We start from the raw sequence: 13,394 nt of genomic DNA on the forward strand, positions 1-13,394 counted from the left end.
AATCACCCTGTAATAATCAGGTTTCATCACAGCAAGAGCTGTTCAGCATAAACTAGTGAACATTTTTGAGTCTGAGGGTTAACTAGTCAATAGAAAAGAATCAACAAATGAATGATCAGCACTCTTGATCTTTAGCCATCCAGTCTGGTGGGGAGTAGTCTTCCTTTTGGGAATGGGCAAGGGCAGAATGGCCACCCTGGGGCCCAGGAAGTACGCAGAGGAGAGGTCATCTGGCTCAGCTCTCAGTATATTTTCGGAGACGTTATGTGGGCTGTTATTTGTCCCTGGAGAATATGCAACATTTGTCACTGGTACACTGAAGAGACTGAGCAAGTCATTTACACCCAGAACCAAATTATACTTTAATTTATCAGATTCGTTAAAATACTAACTACTGGCATTTTATTGTTTGTGCTCTTCTGAAAATGGCAAATCAATAAACTCTCAATGATAATGAGAAAGATCTTTCTTGATAGTAATTTAAATGAAAGAGTATTCAGGTTTGAGCACCGTGTGTTAATAATTTAATCAGTTACTTGTCAACAGGAGCTAATCACAACCATAGTGGCAACTTAATTAGTTAAATACAGTTAATCTGGTAGGAGCTTGTTTACTGAATTTCCGCTGATCATTTTTAGTGTATATGATCCAAATTAGGTGCATTTATTTCATGATAGCACAAAGTAAGAAGTAGTCAGCAATAACATGTTTTGATATTAAGTGTACTTTGTATCTTTGATATGTTACGTAACCGGCAAATATGACTATCAATCGAGACAGGTTATATCAAAACCAACCAAACATTTATTAAACACGTATAAACGATAAGGGAAAAAAAACAAAGGAAAACTTTAACCGGAAGTTAACAGGTACACAGCCGTTCACTAACTCCACTCGGCTCTGGTTCTTAAAGCGTTAAATGTGAAACCAGTTCTTAAAGCGATACAGTCAGATATAGTTCTTAAAGCGATAACTTCGAAAGTCCAACAGTTTTACACATTCAATTGGGAGAGACTTCTCTGGAGAAAGATTTCTTCACAGACGCACCTTTACTGCTGGTTCTGTCCACAGGATTCACGATGCCGAAAATAAACAGTTTAAATCGACTGACCTTAAATTCCTTTAGAGAGAGAGCACCTTTTTGCATGAACTCATTGCCCTTTTGCAAGAGTTATCTCGATGCAGGTTCTCTCCAACGAATACTCAATAAGGTCGATTCTTTATTAAACTGCCAAATGATGCCAACTTCTCTCGATCCTTTGATGAATTCTTCACTCTCCCTTCAAATGTCAGAATTGAGTAAATTGGCACTTCCAGCCACAAATTTCCAGTCCAATAATACAATATCTTGTAAGAGAACACACCTTCCGTTTTAAAAATGAAACTGCCTCACAAAAACAAACACGCAACAGAAATGGAGGCACAACACATTCTACCTGGAAATCTACAAACTCAAAAACTAACTAACTGCGGCGTCACCTGGATCGACGCTTATATAGTCATGGGGCACACGTCATCACGTGACCTCACATCAGCAGGAAAATCACATCAGGTGACCTCCAAAAGACCATTACATCATTCTCACAAAAAATAGATCTCCTTGAGCATGTAACAGATAACATGCCAATAATGAATCTGAGCTATAGTGAGATGTTATCTTATCAGTGTTATATTAAAGAAAGAAACAACCAACCTACCATTTGATGGAAGTAACTTCCTTTTACATACACAGTGGATTCTGGGCAATTGGGCCATCGTTAATCAGTGCAGCCACTTACTTGGGACAAATCTTAAAGAACAAAAACTAATTGAGAGAATAGCTGGGATGCCCTTCATTTATTTGGAACACTATATTGTTTAATTGGGACAGGAGATTGCTGCTAAAGTTTCTACCTGGTATCGGTTGTGTACACATGTATGGCCATTAAACATTAAACTATGCTTAGCACAAACAGTTTTAAATAGCATCAGTTGTGTGCGTTTGTGTTCTAAAAACAAATGATTTTTGTCACTGAAAGCAATAAGACAATTTGGAACTGTTTTGTTCACTGTGGTTTAGAGCATTCAGACTTGGAGTTGCCAGAAATTGCCAGGAGTGAAAATGAAATGATTTCACTACTTCAACAAGTTAGGAACAACAAATAATTTGAAGGTATCAACAAATGAATGTTACAATAAGAATGAATTGTCAGACAATGCAATCATCGAAAGCATTTATGTAGGCGGCCCATTATTGACACTAGGTGTCTGTGCTCATTTACATTCAATCAATAGAACACAGCAGTGTACTCTGGATGAAGTCCAACCTCAATAACTATTAGGACCAAAACACAGTTTTATAGTACTGTAGTGGTATTGATAGTGTTTTAATTTGTTCTGCATTTCATTTAAATACATAATTTGTTACTCAGTTAAACAGTTGTTTGCCTTTTTAACTACTTCCATGAAACTTTGGCTAATTGGGCTAAAATGTACTGATCCCAATGTATCCCAATTAACCAGAATCCACTGTAGTTTGATCATGTTCCTATATAACTGTAACTGTTTGAAGTGTAGTGGGGGTATGGGGTGGGGGGACTGAAAAATAATCATATTCTCCTGTGACATGGTTCAGATAAACATAACTTCATATCTTGCTGCGGCTTGAACAGATCCCAATTTCAATACCAAAAATCGACAGATTATCGTACGGCGGCCGCGATGGGTGCAAATGCTGCTATTGGAATACTAACAAGTAGTGCAATGATTTTATATTTGCACAATAAAATTTTGAACCAAAGCTGTACTCTATCTGTAATGGGTATGTAGCGCTCTATGGAGAATTGCATATAATGTGTTTTTATATGGAGGATCCTGGGTGAAAAGAGCATAAATGCAAGGTCATCATTGTGGCAAAATTCTGTTGTGCACAGGCAGTAAGCCTCAAATACTGATGCAGACCTTAAATGATGCCACTTTATTCCCCATCTAATCTTTGTCATACTCTCAGAGAAGTGTAGATCTCTCGTACGTAACTCCCGCTTAGATTATCTGTGAGTATTTGTTAAAGCAATGGACCATACATTTTACAAACTAGTGCTTATTGTACATCATCAAGAAACCTGATTGGGTAATTAATAGAGTGCATCTCTGAAGTGTTGGTTTTTGAGAAGGATTTTAAGCCAATGTTTCATCTGCCCTCTTATGTGAACATAAAGGTTTTACAACACCCTTCTGAATAACAGTATGATAGTTGTTCTGGCCATTATCAGATTAAAATTAGTGGGAGCCTCTTTTGTGTATTTTGTATCTGACATTTTCTCTTTGTCAACACTGGTAGTGCTTCAAAAGAATTTCACTAGTGACCGAGGTACTGTGAGATGACCAGAGACTGTGAATGGTATAATATAAATGCAAGTCTTTCTTTGGCCTCCAACCTGTGCTGTTGCTATGCTGGGAGAGCTTGGTATGGATGCTAGATGTCAAAAATGCTCCATCTAGAACATGGTACTCTCCAGAAGTCAAAGTGCAGATTCTAGAAAACTGAAATAAAACACAAAATGCTCGATACACTCAGCAGGTCAGGCAGCACCTTAGAAGAGAGAAACAGAGTTAATGTTTTAGGTCTGAGACCTTTGATCAGAATTGTTGTGTTTTGTAACTCCAGAAATTAATCAAAAGAAAAACATGAGCTGATATTGTCTACTTAGATTTTCTTTCCTTTTCTTTTTCAGTAAGGTGCTTACATATGACGTGGTGACGTATGACATAAGCCATTCATGTATTTTTTACTAGAACCCATAATAAATTATGTAAGAATGCTTAATCAAACAATATATTTATAATTTTACTCAAATGTTACTGAAATATTAAATACACTCCTCCAAGCTTAGCTATAAATTACTCAATATAGAATGCAGCTCAACACAAAAACGTATTGCTCTCTAGTATACTATATAATACAATTACTATACAGACATCCACAGGACATTTAATTTTAAATTGTCCCATTCAGGCCTAAAGATTTAATCACTGTGGGGAATTGTTGCCTTCCAGAAAGGTTTGCAAAGATATCCTCTATCCTGGGCAGAGGATATTGATTTCAGTACTGGCTTGATGGTAACCTTAAAATCTCCACAGATCCTGACAGAGCTATCCTTCTTGGCTACTGGGAAACACTGGCATTGCCTACGGGCTTCACTCAAACTTTGGAAGAATTCCTTCAGCCTCCATGCAATCTAGCTACTTTGTCACAGATGGTATATGGAACTGGATGGGCCCAAGTAAAAATTGGGTGTGCAGTTTTCATTTAACATTATTTTACTCTTGATATGTTTGAGTTTTCCAATGCCAAACCGGAACACTGCTGTGGCCTCATCCAGTACCATTCTTAATCCGCTTTCAGTTGACTCTTTTGCAGTGGGTGTGGCATGCAAATGATGGATGGATGTCCAATCAAGTTGTAGTTATCTCAGCCAATCATGACCCCACAATGCTGGCCCTCCTGTTTTACCACATACAAACCAATGTGGTTTATTGGTTGTACCTCAGTTACATTCCCACAGGAGTTATCTTTTCCCCAGTATAAGTTCTTAGTTGGATTTTTGCAGGATTCAGTTCAGTATCTTTGAAATGCCATTCAAAATCATTTTGTGGAATGACTGAAATATCAAAGCTAGTGTCCAATTTCATTTTCATTAACTTGCTGTTCACTTCTGATGTAAACCATATTGCTTGTCTCTTGTTAGTTTTCATAATGTAAATCATCAGACTGTATTCTCATCATTATCAGATTTTTCATTAACAACATGTTCTTTTTAAAACTTCAACTTGGCTTTTTATCTTTTTCTCTTTCCTCTGCAGTCCATTTATTTTTGTCTACCCAACATGCTCTTTGTTTCCTACTTTGTTGCATTTTCTGCAAGTTTCACCTTTAAATCTGTATTGGTCTAGTACATGTGAGCCCCTGCCACAACAGTAACGCTATTTGTTTGGCCAGGCATTTTTATATTTAGACATGGTAATTTTGTTTACTCTCATTTCATTCCTGACTGCAACTCAATTGCGTCTCTGGTTGCTATTTCCGTTAATACAGAGATTTCAACTGCTTTTTAACATATGAGTTGTGCTTCAGTTAGGAGCCATTTTTAAATGCTTTCTTGTAAGATTCCACAAACTAAACAATCTGTCAGTGCATCAATAAGCCAAATTCTGCTCAATTTGTTCAGTTTACATCATCCAGTTGTTTGTTGTGGAATCAAACATGTCTATTTTTCCAATGTAGCCGGCTATTTCTGTTTTTCTTTTATTTATTATTACTATCACCTGGTGCTCACTATTTATGAACCCATGGCCATATTGGTTGCTTGTTATTTTGTCCTTTTTCTGCCTATTTTTAAAACTCGAACATCTCTCTCCCCCTCCAACAAAAATAAACGTGCTGTGCTTCAACAGGTAGGTAGTCATCTCAGGTTTGTTTTAAAACTTACTCATCACAGGAGCTGGAACATTCATGCACTTAGTTTTTCTTTCCTCTACTTTTTTAGGGATGCGCTCACATGTGATGTGGTGACGTGATGTGTATGCCATTCACATACTTCTTACATATAACCCAGAATGAATTATGTAAGGAAACAAAACGCTTAATCAAACATATTTACAATACTACTGAGATATTAAATACACTACAAGAACTATTTTGACAAAGGATCTTGGACCTGAAATGTTAATTCTTTATGCTCCCCGACCTACTATGTGTTCTAGCAATTTTCTGTTTCCATTATATCATCTGAGTGGGTCGTAATGCATGTATAAAATAATCTACTCTATTGCTCTGTTTTGTCCTTTCACCACAGCATAATCACCTTTAATCAAAGCAATCATCATTTGCTGAAGTCAGGGTATCTATATATCTACTGTTCAGTTGTGTGGATACATCCAAACACCACATTGTGTGCATCTGAACCACTCAGATTTACTGCTCTCATGATTGCATGATTAGGCCCATGCCTTTTAGAGTGGCTGGGAGACGTATCTACATGATGATAGTTTGGAATCTCTTCCACAAATGCCAAATGATGCTGGGTCAGTTGATGACTTTAAATCTGAACTTTTTTTTTAAGTGCAATCATGAACAATAGCCAGATCAGAAATGCTGATCAAGTCAACTAGTTTCCAAAGAGAACTCTGATAGGCCAATCAGATGGTTCACTGCTGCTCAGCAATAGAACACAAAACAGACACAAGGGTTGCCAGCCCCTGTACCCCAGAAACACACCTGAGCGGTGTGGCAGAGGTATGTGCTATGCATGACCTGATCTGAAAGCATCATGTTGACTCATAACAGATCATGTTCACGGTGGAACAGCTTAGTCAAGGATGGGGTGATCAGCACAGATGGACAAATTATACCTCCACTACCCCCTTAAACTTGGAAGATTTTTGACAGGGAAAAAAAGTAAGTGGTTGGAATTGGGTCATATATTAGCTGTGATGGCAGGATAGGCTTGAGAGGTTAAATGGCTTCCTTCTTTTTCTATATTTCCTTACCTACATGGGTTTGCTCTACCTAAGGGAGAACAATCACCAGCTGAGATATCAAAAACCTACCATCTGCTTAACTACAAAGCAGAATTCAGCCTGCATGTCATTCTTCATGTGACCCATCTCCACAACAGCTCACTGTAGGTCTGCCAAATTCAGATTCCTGTTTTGCCACTGTATGGACAGCTAAGCAAGATACATAATTAATTCTAAACAACATACATCAAAGTTGCTGGTGAACGCAGCAGGCCAGGCAGCTGTCGACTGCGCCTCTTCCTATAGATGCTGCCTGGCCTGCTGCGTTCACCAGCAACTTTGATGTATGTTGCTTGAATTTCCAGCATCTGCAGAATTCCTGTTGTTTGTAATTAATTCTAAAGTTTGCTAAACAGTAAAATTAAATTTCCACTCTTAGGGATTCTGGAGTTTGTTTCCAGAATCCATAAAGGTTTCATTTCAAACCTGCTCTGGCTGCTGGAACACCAGCAGTGATGCCTTGATGTTCTTACTACTGATCTCTGTATCCACTTGCTATCTTCTTGAGGCTGAGGCCTATGGCCTGAAATGGTTTTAGCTGGCAGGCATTCCTCCAGCTGCCATCTGCCAGGTAAGTGTACTGTGTATCTGTTGACATTGTGTTAGGTTGGCTTTGTGTAAATGTCATCACTCCTGTACAGATGTTCAAACTGGTGACATGTTGATAGTGGTGGTTATACTCTATTAATTATAGTGACTGATCACACTAGTGTTGCTGATATTTAATGTTGTCAAGGTGATGGTGTAGGTGCTTATTGATACCGTTTTGTGGACCAATTAGTCCCTGTGTGTCTGCAAAGCAAGGAATGGTATAACTAGGCAATGCCACATCATCTTCAAAGTCATTAAATATCAGGACCAGAGATGTTTATTGACATGAAGTAATGAATTGGGAGTATTACGTACTGTATTTTCATGGTGGTATTAGCTTGTCCCTGTACCACACACAATGCTAACAATAGTAAAGCATGCTTGCTTTGGTAGTTACACTGCAACCTGCCAATGTGCTGTGACTATATACATTATACTGTTGCTGCTTTTAAATGAAGAGTCAATTTGTCATTAAATGACCATCTTCACTCACTCAGCGCTAACTGAACGGAGTGACTACTCCACTGAGTTTGTAAGTAATCTGTTACATTTAGATTTGCCCGCAATATTGAATTCATATGTAACACATTTCTTTTTATTTTCTGCCTTAGACCCTCTGTATGTTCTGTGGTTGTCCATCGTGGTATTAGCCTGGAACTGGAATGTTTGGTTAATCCCAGTGCGCTGCACCTTTCCCTACCAAACACCCGATAACATCCACCTATGGCTATTAATGGATTATTTCTGTGATCTGATTTACCTGACGGACATGATTGTTTTCCAGTCTCGTCTCCAGTTTGTAAAAGGAGGAGACATTATAGTGAGTGATCATATCAATTTCTCGCTTCATGATTAATAAAAGTTATTCATGCAGTTGGCTGCCTCAACCTTATACGGCCTTTTAGATTTTAACTTTTCTCATTAACAACCAGATTCTTCTTCAAATTCTTACAAATCTTTAGTCATTCTCAGCAAGTTAAAGAAAGGTAGCAAGGACCAAAAGCAATTTCTAAATGTAGATTCTAGTCACATGATTAATCTGTTCATTCCAAAACATTGCTATGTAAGAGAAGATTCCAGTAACACTGAAAATGGCTACACAGGTTGATGGGGTGGTAAAGAATGCATATGCCATCTTTACCTTCAAGGAACTGAGTTTAAAAAATGGGGAAGTTCTTTACACAAAGAGTGCAATACGCTTTCAGGGATGTAGTGGAGGCAAGTATAACAGAGGTATTTAAGAGGCTCTTAGATAGGCACATAAATGAGCTGATAGTGGAAGGATATGGACATTTTGTAGGTAGAGGGGATTAGTTGTGTTTATATTTGATCGCTAATTTGATTTGTGGGCCAAAGCACCTGTTCCTGCATTGTTCTATGTTCTGCGTTCTAACATTAAACTCCATGCAACTAAACAAGAGGGATACATTCACTGAAATTCTACCTGATGTTGAATAAACTTTGTTCTTCTTTATTTCAGACAGCAAGGAAGCTTATGAGAGAAAACTACCTAAAAACCCAGAAATTTAAAGTGAGTTATTACACTGATGGTTATGAGTAGGGTTCACTGCACTGTCCTTCAAAAATAAATAATGACAATCTGCATGAGTATATTGATGAACAGCTCTTGCCTGGAGTGGTATTGATGTGCTCTGAAAATAGATTAGAGTGTGTCAACATCACCGGGAGCGCCTCTAATGAAAGGTGGATAAATGCATGACGGAGGAGGTTCTGCTAAGGTCATTGAAGGGAGGAGATGGGGAAGAGGCACATGTGGATCACACACCACTCAATCCAAAAAGCCTTTATCCACAATGTAAACTTTCAGTGTCCCTAGCTGCTGTTAGAGCCACTCATGTGCACAGTAATCTTATGTAGAACTCTTGAACAGTATATTAGTCCTAGCTTTGCTCCCTGGTCATTTCAACCCATCGTAGTTTCCCTGTTAGTTCTGATGGGCAGTAGGTCTATGTTCCGCTCCAGCATCTCACATGGATACCAATGGGGATTTTTAACTAAACAGTAGCAATGGAACAACACACTCAGTTATGCTGCCACCTCAGTAAAATTACACCTCTCACACTGGCACTTAATGAGTATAAGTAGTTATTCGGCAAATATAAATAGGTTCACTGAATAAGAAATTTTGTCAAATTCAGTGGCTAAACTTGTCCAGTTGAGCAGTTCTTTAGCTGTTGCTGCACGTTGCCCCGCAACATTCCTCACCCCATCATCATTTATTCCACCCCCCGCCCCTCCATCCAGCATCACCTCTCCTTGTGGAGTTGGTGTCTCACTGCTCCAGTGACCCAGGTTCAATCCTGGACCCCTGATGCTGTGCTTTCACTCCCTTATACAAACTCATCCATGTTCTTCCTGTTGCCAGGTGGCTTTTCCCTGATACTCTGCTTTCCTCCCATATCCCAAAGATATGCAGTCTAATAAACTAATTGCACACAATAAATTACTGTTTTGTATAAGTGAAATATCAGGGGAATTTTTGGGAATGAATAGGTTACAGGGAAAGTCTGTGTTTGTTCTATGAACCAGAATACACGCAATGGGCTCAAATACCCACAAAGCCATAAGACATAGGACCAAATTAGGCCAGTCGGCCCAATGAGTCTGCTCCATCATTCAATCATAGCTGATTTATTTTCCATCTCAACTCATTCTCCTGCCTTACCCCCAAAACCTTTGATGCCCATACTAATTAAGTACCTATCAACCACCGTGTTAAATATGACTTTGCCTCCACAGCCACCTGTGGCAATGAATTCCACAGATGGCCCCCTTTTATGTCATAATATGGAAATATAATAAATATACTGACAGCTTCAACAAATGCAGTGAAGTGGGAAGTATTACCTGAGGTAATTAATAGTTAAATTGTTTTAATATATACTGTATGAACATCCATTTTGCTAACAGTGACCATTTAATCCATTCTGGAAGTGATTCTTAGAAGAAAGGTATAAGATATCTGATGTCTACCCTTGGTCTTTTCACCATCGTTTCAATCAAGCTCCCAAAGATTTTACAGATTTCTCACTTATAATATTCTTCATCTGACCAAGAGACAAGAATTGTTCATCATCATATCACCCTCCCAGTTATTCAGCAGGGTGAATTGGTCCTCCGTTGTTCCGTTGCTGGTGAAGAAACATGTTTTCAAGAATCACTAGGCTGAGGGGTTGCATTTCATTGAACAATCGAAGCTCTGATGAATTTTGATACACAAGAGAGAAATCTTTGAAAATTAATAAAATCAATAAAAATATAATCACTTTAATTCTGTCTCCAGATGGACTTGGTGTCCCTTTTGCCTTTGGATATTTTGTACCTTAAACTAGGCTTCAGAGTATTGCTGAGAGTTCCACGCCTCTTGAAGGTAAGTGTGCTTGAAGTTTTCTTTCCTCAGTGAAATTATACCCAGAATTTGAAGCTTACTTGACCAAAGTCACCATAGGTACAGATTTACAAGGTGGAATATTGTTCTCATCAGCGGTGCTTGAGTACAACTAGAAATCAATTAGAAAGGAATAGAATCAAACTTGCCTCATGTAGCACATTTGAGAACCTTAAAACACTTTTAAATAACCAAATAACTATTTTAAATGTAGCCAATATTGTAAGTTAAGAAATTTGATATTCAGTTTGAGCAAAACTGGCTTCTATGGCTGCTTAGTACAGGGACAAATTCATCCTTAGCTGAACTCTTTCAAAGCACAGACAGACATGAAATGTCTAGCTTTCACAGTGAACTAGAAAGGCTGAGCACTCCTGTAAGTGGAAATTTGTTGGCCACTGTATAGTCAATGAGCAAAAGGTTTCCTTCACCTACTCCTGAAACAGGTTGTTAGCAAACACTTAAAAATGCAGGAACTGCATTAACAGGCATAAAATGCTGAAGGAACTCAACAGGTCAGGCAGTATCTATGGAAACGAATAAACAGTGAATGTTTTGGGATGAGTCCCTTCTTCAAGACTGGAAAGGAAGGGGAACAATGCCAGAATAAAAAGGCGAGGGGAGGAGAAGGTAGCCGAGAAGGTGAAAAGTGAAGCCAGGTGGGTGGGAAAGGTAAAGGGCTGGACAAGAAGGAATCTGATAGGAGAGGAGTGTGGGAGAAGTGGAAGGTGGTGGGGGGGGGGCACCAGGGTAGGTGATAGGCAAGTGAGGAGAAGAGGTAAGAAGTGGGGAATAGAAGAAGAAGGAAGGGAGAGGGAATAAAATTTACTGGAAGGAGGAATCGATGCTCATGCCATCTGTTTGGAGGTTACATAGATGGAATCTGAAGTGATGCTCCTATACCCTAAGAGTGGCCTCATTGTGGCAAAAGAAGAGGCCATGGACTGATATGTTACAACGGAAATTGGGGTAGGAATTAAAATAGTTGGCCACCAGGAAATTCCACTTTTGTTGGGATGAGTGAAGGTGCTCGACAAGTTGGTCCCCCAACTTTTGTCGGGTCTCACCGACGTAGAGGAGGCCACATCAGGAGCATTGGTAAATGACCCTAACAGATTCGCAGGTGAAGTGTTGCTTCACCTGGAAGGACTGTTTGAGGCCTTGAATGGAGCTGATGGAGGAGGTGAACGGGCAAGTGTAGCACTTTGGCCACTTGCAGGGATACGTGCCAGGAGGGAGATTAATGGGAAGGGACAAATGGACAAGGGAATCATGGAGGGAGCAATCCCTGAAGAAAGTAGAGAGTTTGGGGGGGGGGGGGTAAAGATGTGTTTGGTGGTAGGATCCCACTGGAGTTAACAAAAGTTCCAGAAAATGATGTGTTAGATGTGGAGGCTCATGGGGTGGTAGGTGAGGACAGGAAGTACTCTATCCTTGTCAAGTGGCGGGAAGATGGGGCAAGCATAGATATCCGGGAAACAGAGGAGATGCAGGTGAAGGCAGCATCAATGATGGAGGAAGGGAAACCCTGTTATCCGAAGGAGGAGGACACCTCTGAGGTCCTGGAAAGGAAAACCTCATCCTGAGAACAGATATGGTGGAAACAAAGGAACTGAAAAAAGGGAATAGCATTTTTACAAGAGACAGTATAGGAAAAGGTATAGTCAAGATAGCCATGGGAATCGTTAGGTTAATAAAGATGTTGGTAGACAGTTTGTCTCCCGAGATGGAGACAGAGAAATCGCAGAAGTGGAGAGAGGTGTCAGAAATGGACGAAGTGAATTTAAGGGCAGGGTGGAAGTTGGAGACAAAGTTGTTGATATTGACGAACTCATCATGGGTGGATGAGGCAGCACCAATGCAGTGGTCAATGTAGTATAGGGAAGGATTGCAACATGGACTGTTCTATATAGACAACGGAAAGGCAGGCATAGCTTTGCGGGGGAGGGGGGTCATGTGGGTGCTTCGGGTTGCCAATTGAGTCTGGAGAGAAAGTGAGAGGAGCCGAAAGAGAAATTGTTGAGGGTGAGGACCAGGTGGAGGAGGGTGGTGGTGAAGGGGAACTGGCTGGATTTTTTGTTGGGAAAGAAGCAAAAAGCTGCATCAGGTCCCCATTTCCACATTATTGCCTCAGGAACAAAGCACCTTTTATTGTGATTACATAGAAAATTATGTCATTATGTTTGCCTCTATTATTGATGCCAAATGTTCCCACCTCCAATTTCCTTCCCTACCATGGACCTGATCACCAGGTCCCGGCTAGTCACCCAAGTATGAGCCCATTCACAGTCTCTTGGACCTGAAATCTTCTTCTATGGCTCAATGACATCCATAATATCCATCCTGGTCGGAAGGTGTTGAATTATTGTGGATAGAGCTAAGGGTAAAGAGATCCTGATGGGAGTTGTATACAGATCCCGAAACAGTTGTAAGGGTGTGGTCTACAAATTACAACGGGAGATAGAAAATGTACGCCAAAAAGGCCAATGTTACAATAGCCAAAGGGGAATTTCAATATGCGGGGAGACTGAGAAAATCAGGTTGGTGCTGGATTCCAGGAGAGGTAATTTCTAGAATGCCTGTGAAATAGCTTTTTAGAGCAGCTCGTGTTTGAGCCCACTAGGGGATCAGCTATTTTGGATTGGCTGTTGGGCAATGAACCAGAATTGATTAGAGAACTTAAGGTAGAAGAACCCTTAAGGTCAAGTGATCATAATATGATCAAATTCATCCTTTACTTTGAGAAGGAGAAGCTAAAGTCAGATGTATCAGTATTACAGTGGAGTTAAGGGAATTACAGAGGCATAAAAGAGGGGTTGACCAGAATTGATTGGAA

At 39.7% G+C, this 13,394-nt stretch overlaps 1 protein-coding gene across 1 annotated transcript in view; it reads left to right on the forward strand.

Annotated features, from left to right (window-relative positions):
- Nucleotides 1-13,394, forward strand: part of cngb1a (cyclic nucleotide gated channel subunit beta 1a) — a 74,327-nt gene that overhangs the window by 30,195 nt on the left and 30,738 nt on the right. Inside the window, exons 9-11 of the mRNA XM_063067543.1 lie at nt 7,761-7,969; nt 8,630-8,680; nt 10,454-10,540. Of these exons, the coding sequence (XP_062923613.1) occupies nt 7,761-7,969; nt 8,630-8,680; nt 10,454-10,540 (347 nt within the window). The remainder of the gene's footprint in view (nt 1-7,760; nt 7,970-8,629; nt 8,681-10,453; nt 10,541-13,394) is intronic.

This window comes from Mobula hypostoma, chromosome 14 (genome assembly GCF_963921235.1).
Source record: "Mobula hypostoma chromosome 14, sMobHyp1.1, whole genome shotgun sequence".
Taxonomy (NCBI): domain Eukaryota; kingdom Metazoa; phylum Chordata; class Chondrichthyes; order Myliobatiformes; family Myliobatidae; genus Mobula; species Mobula hypostoma.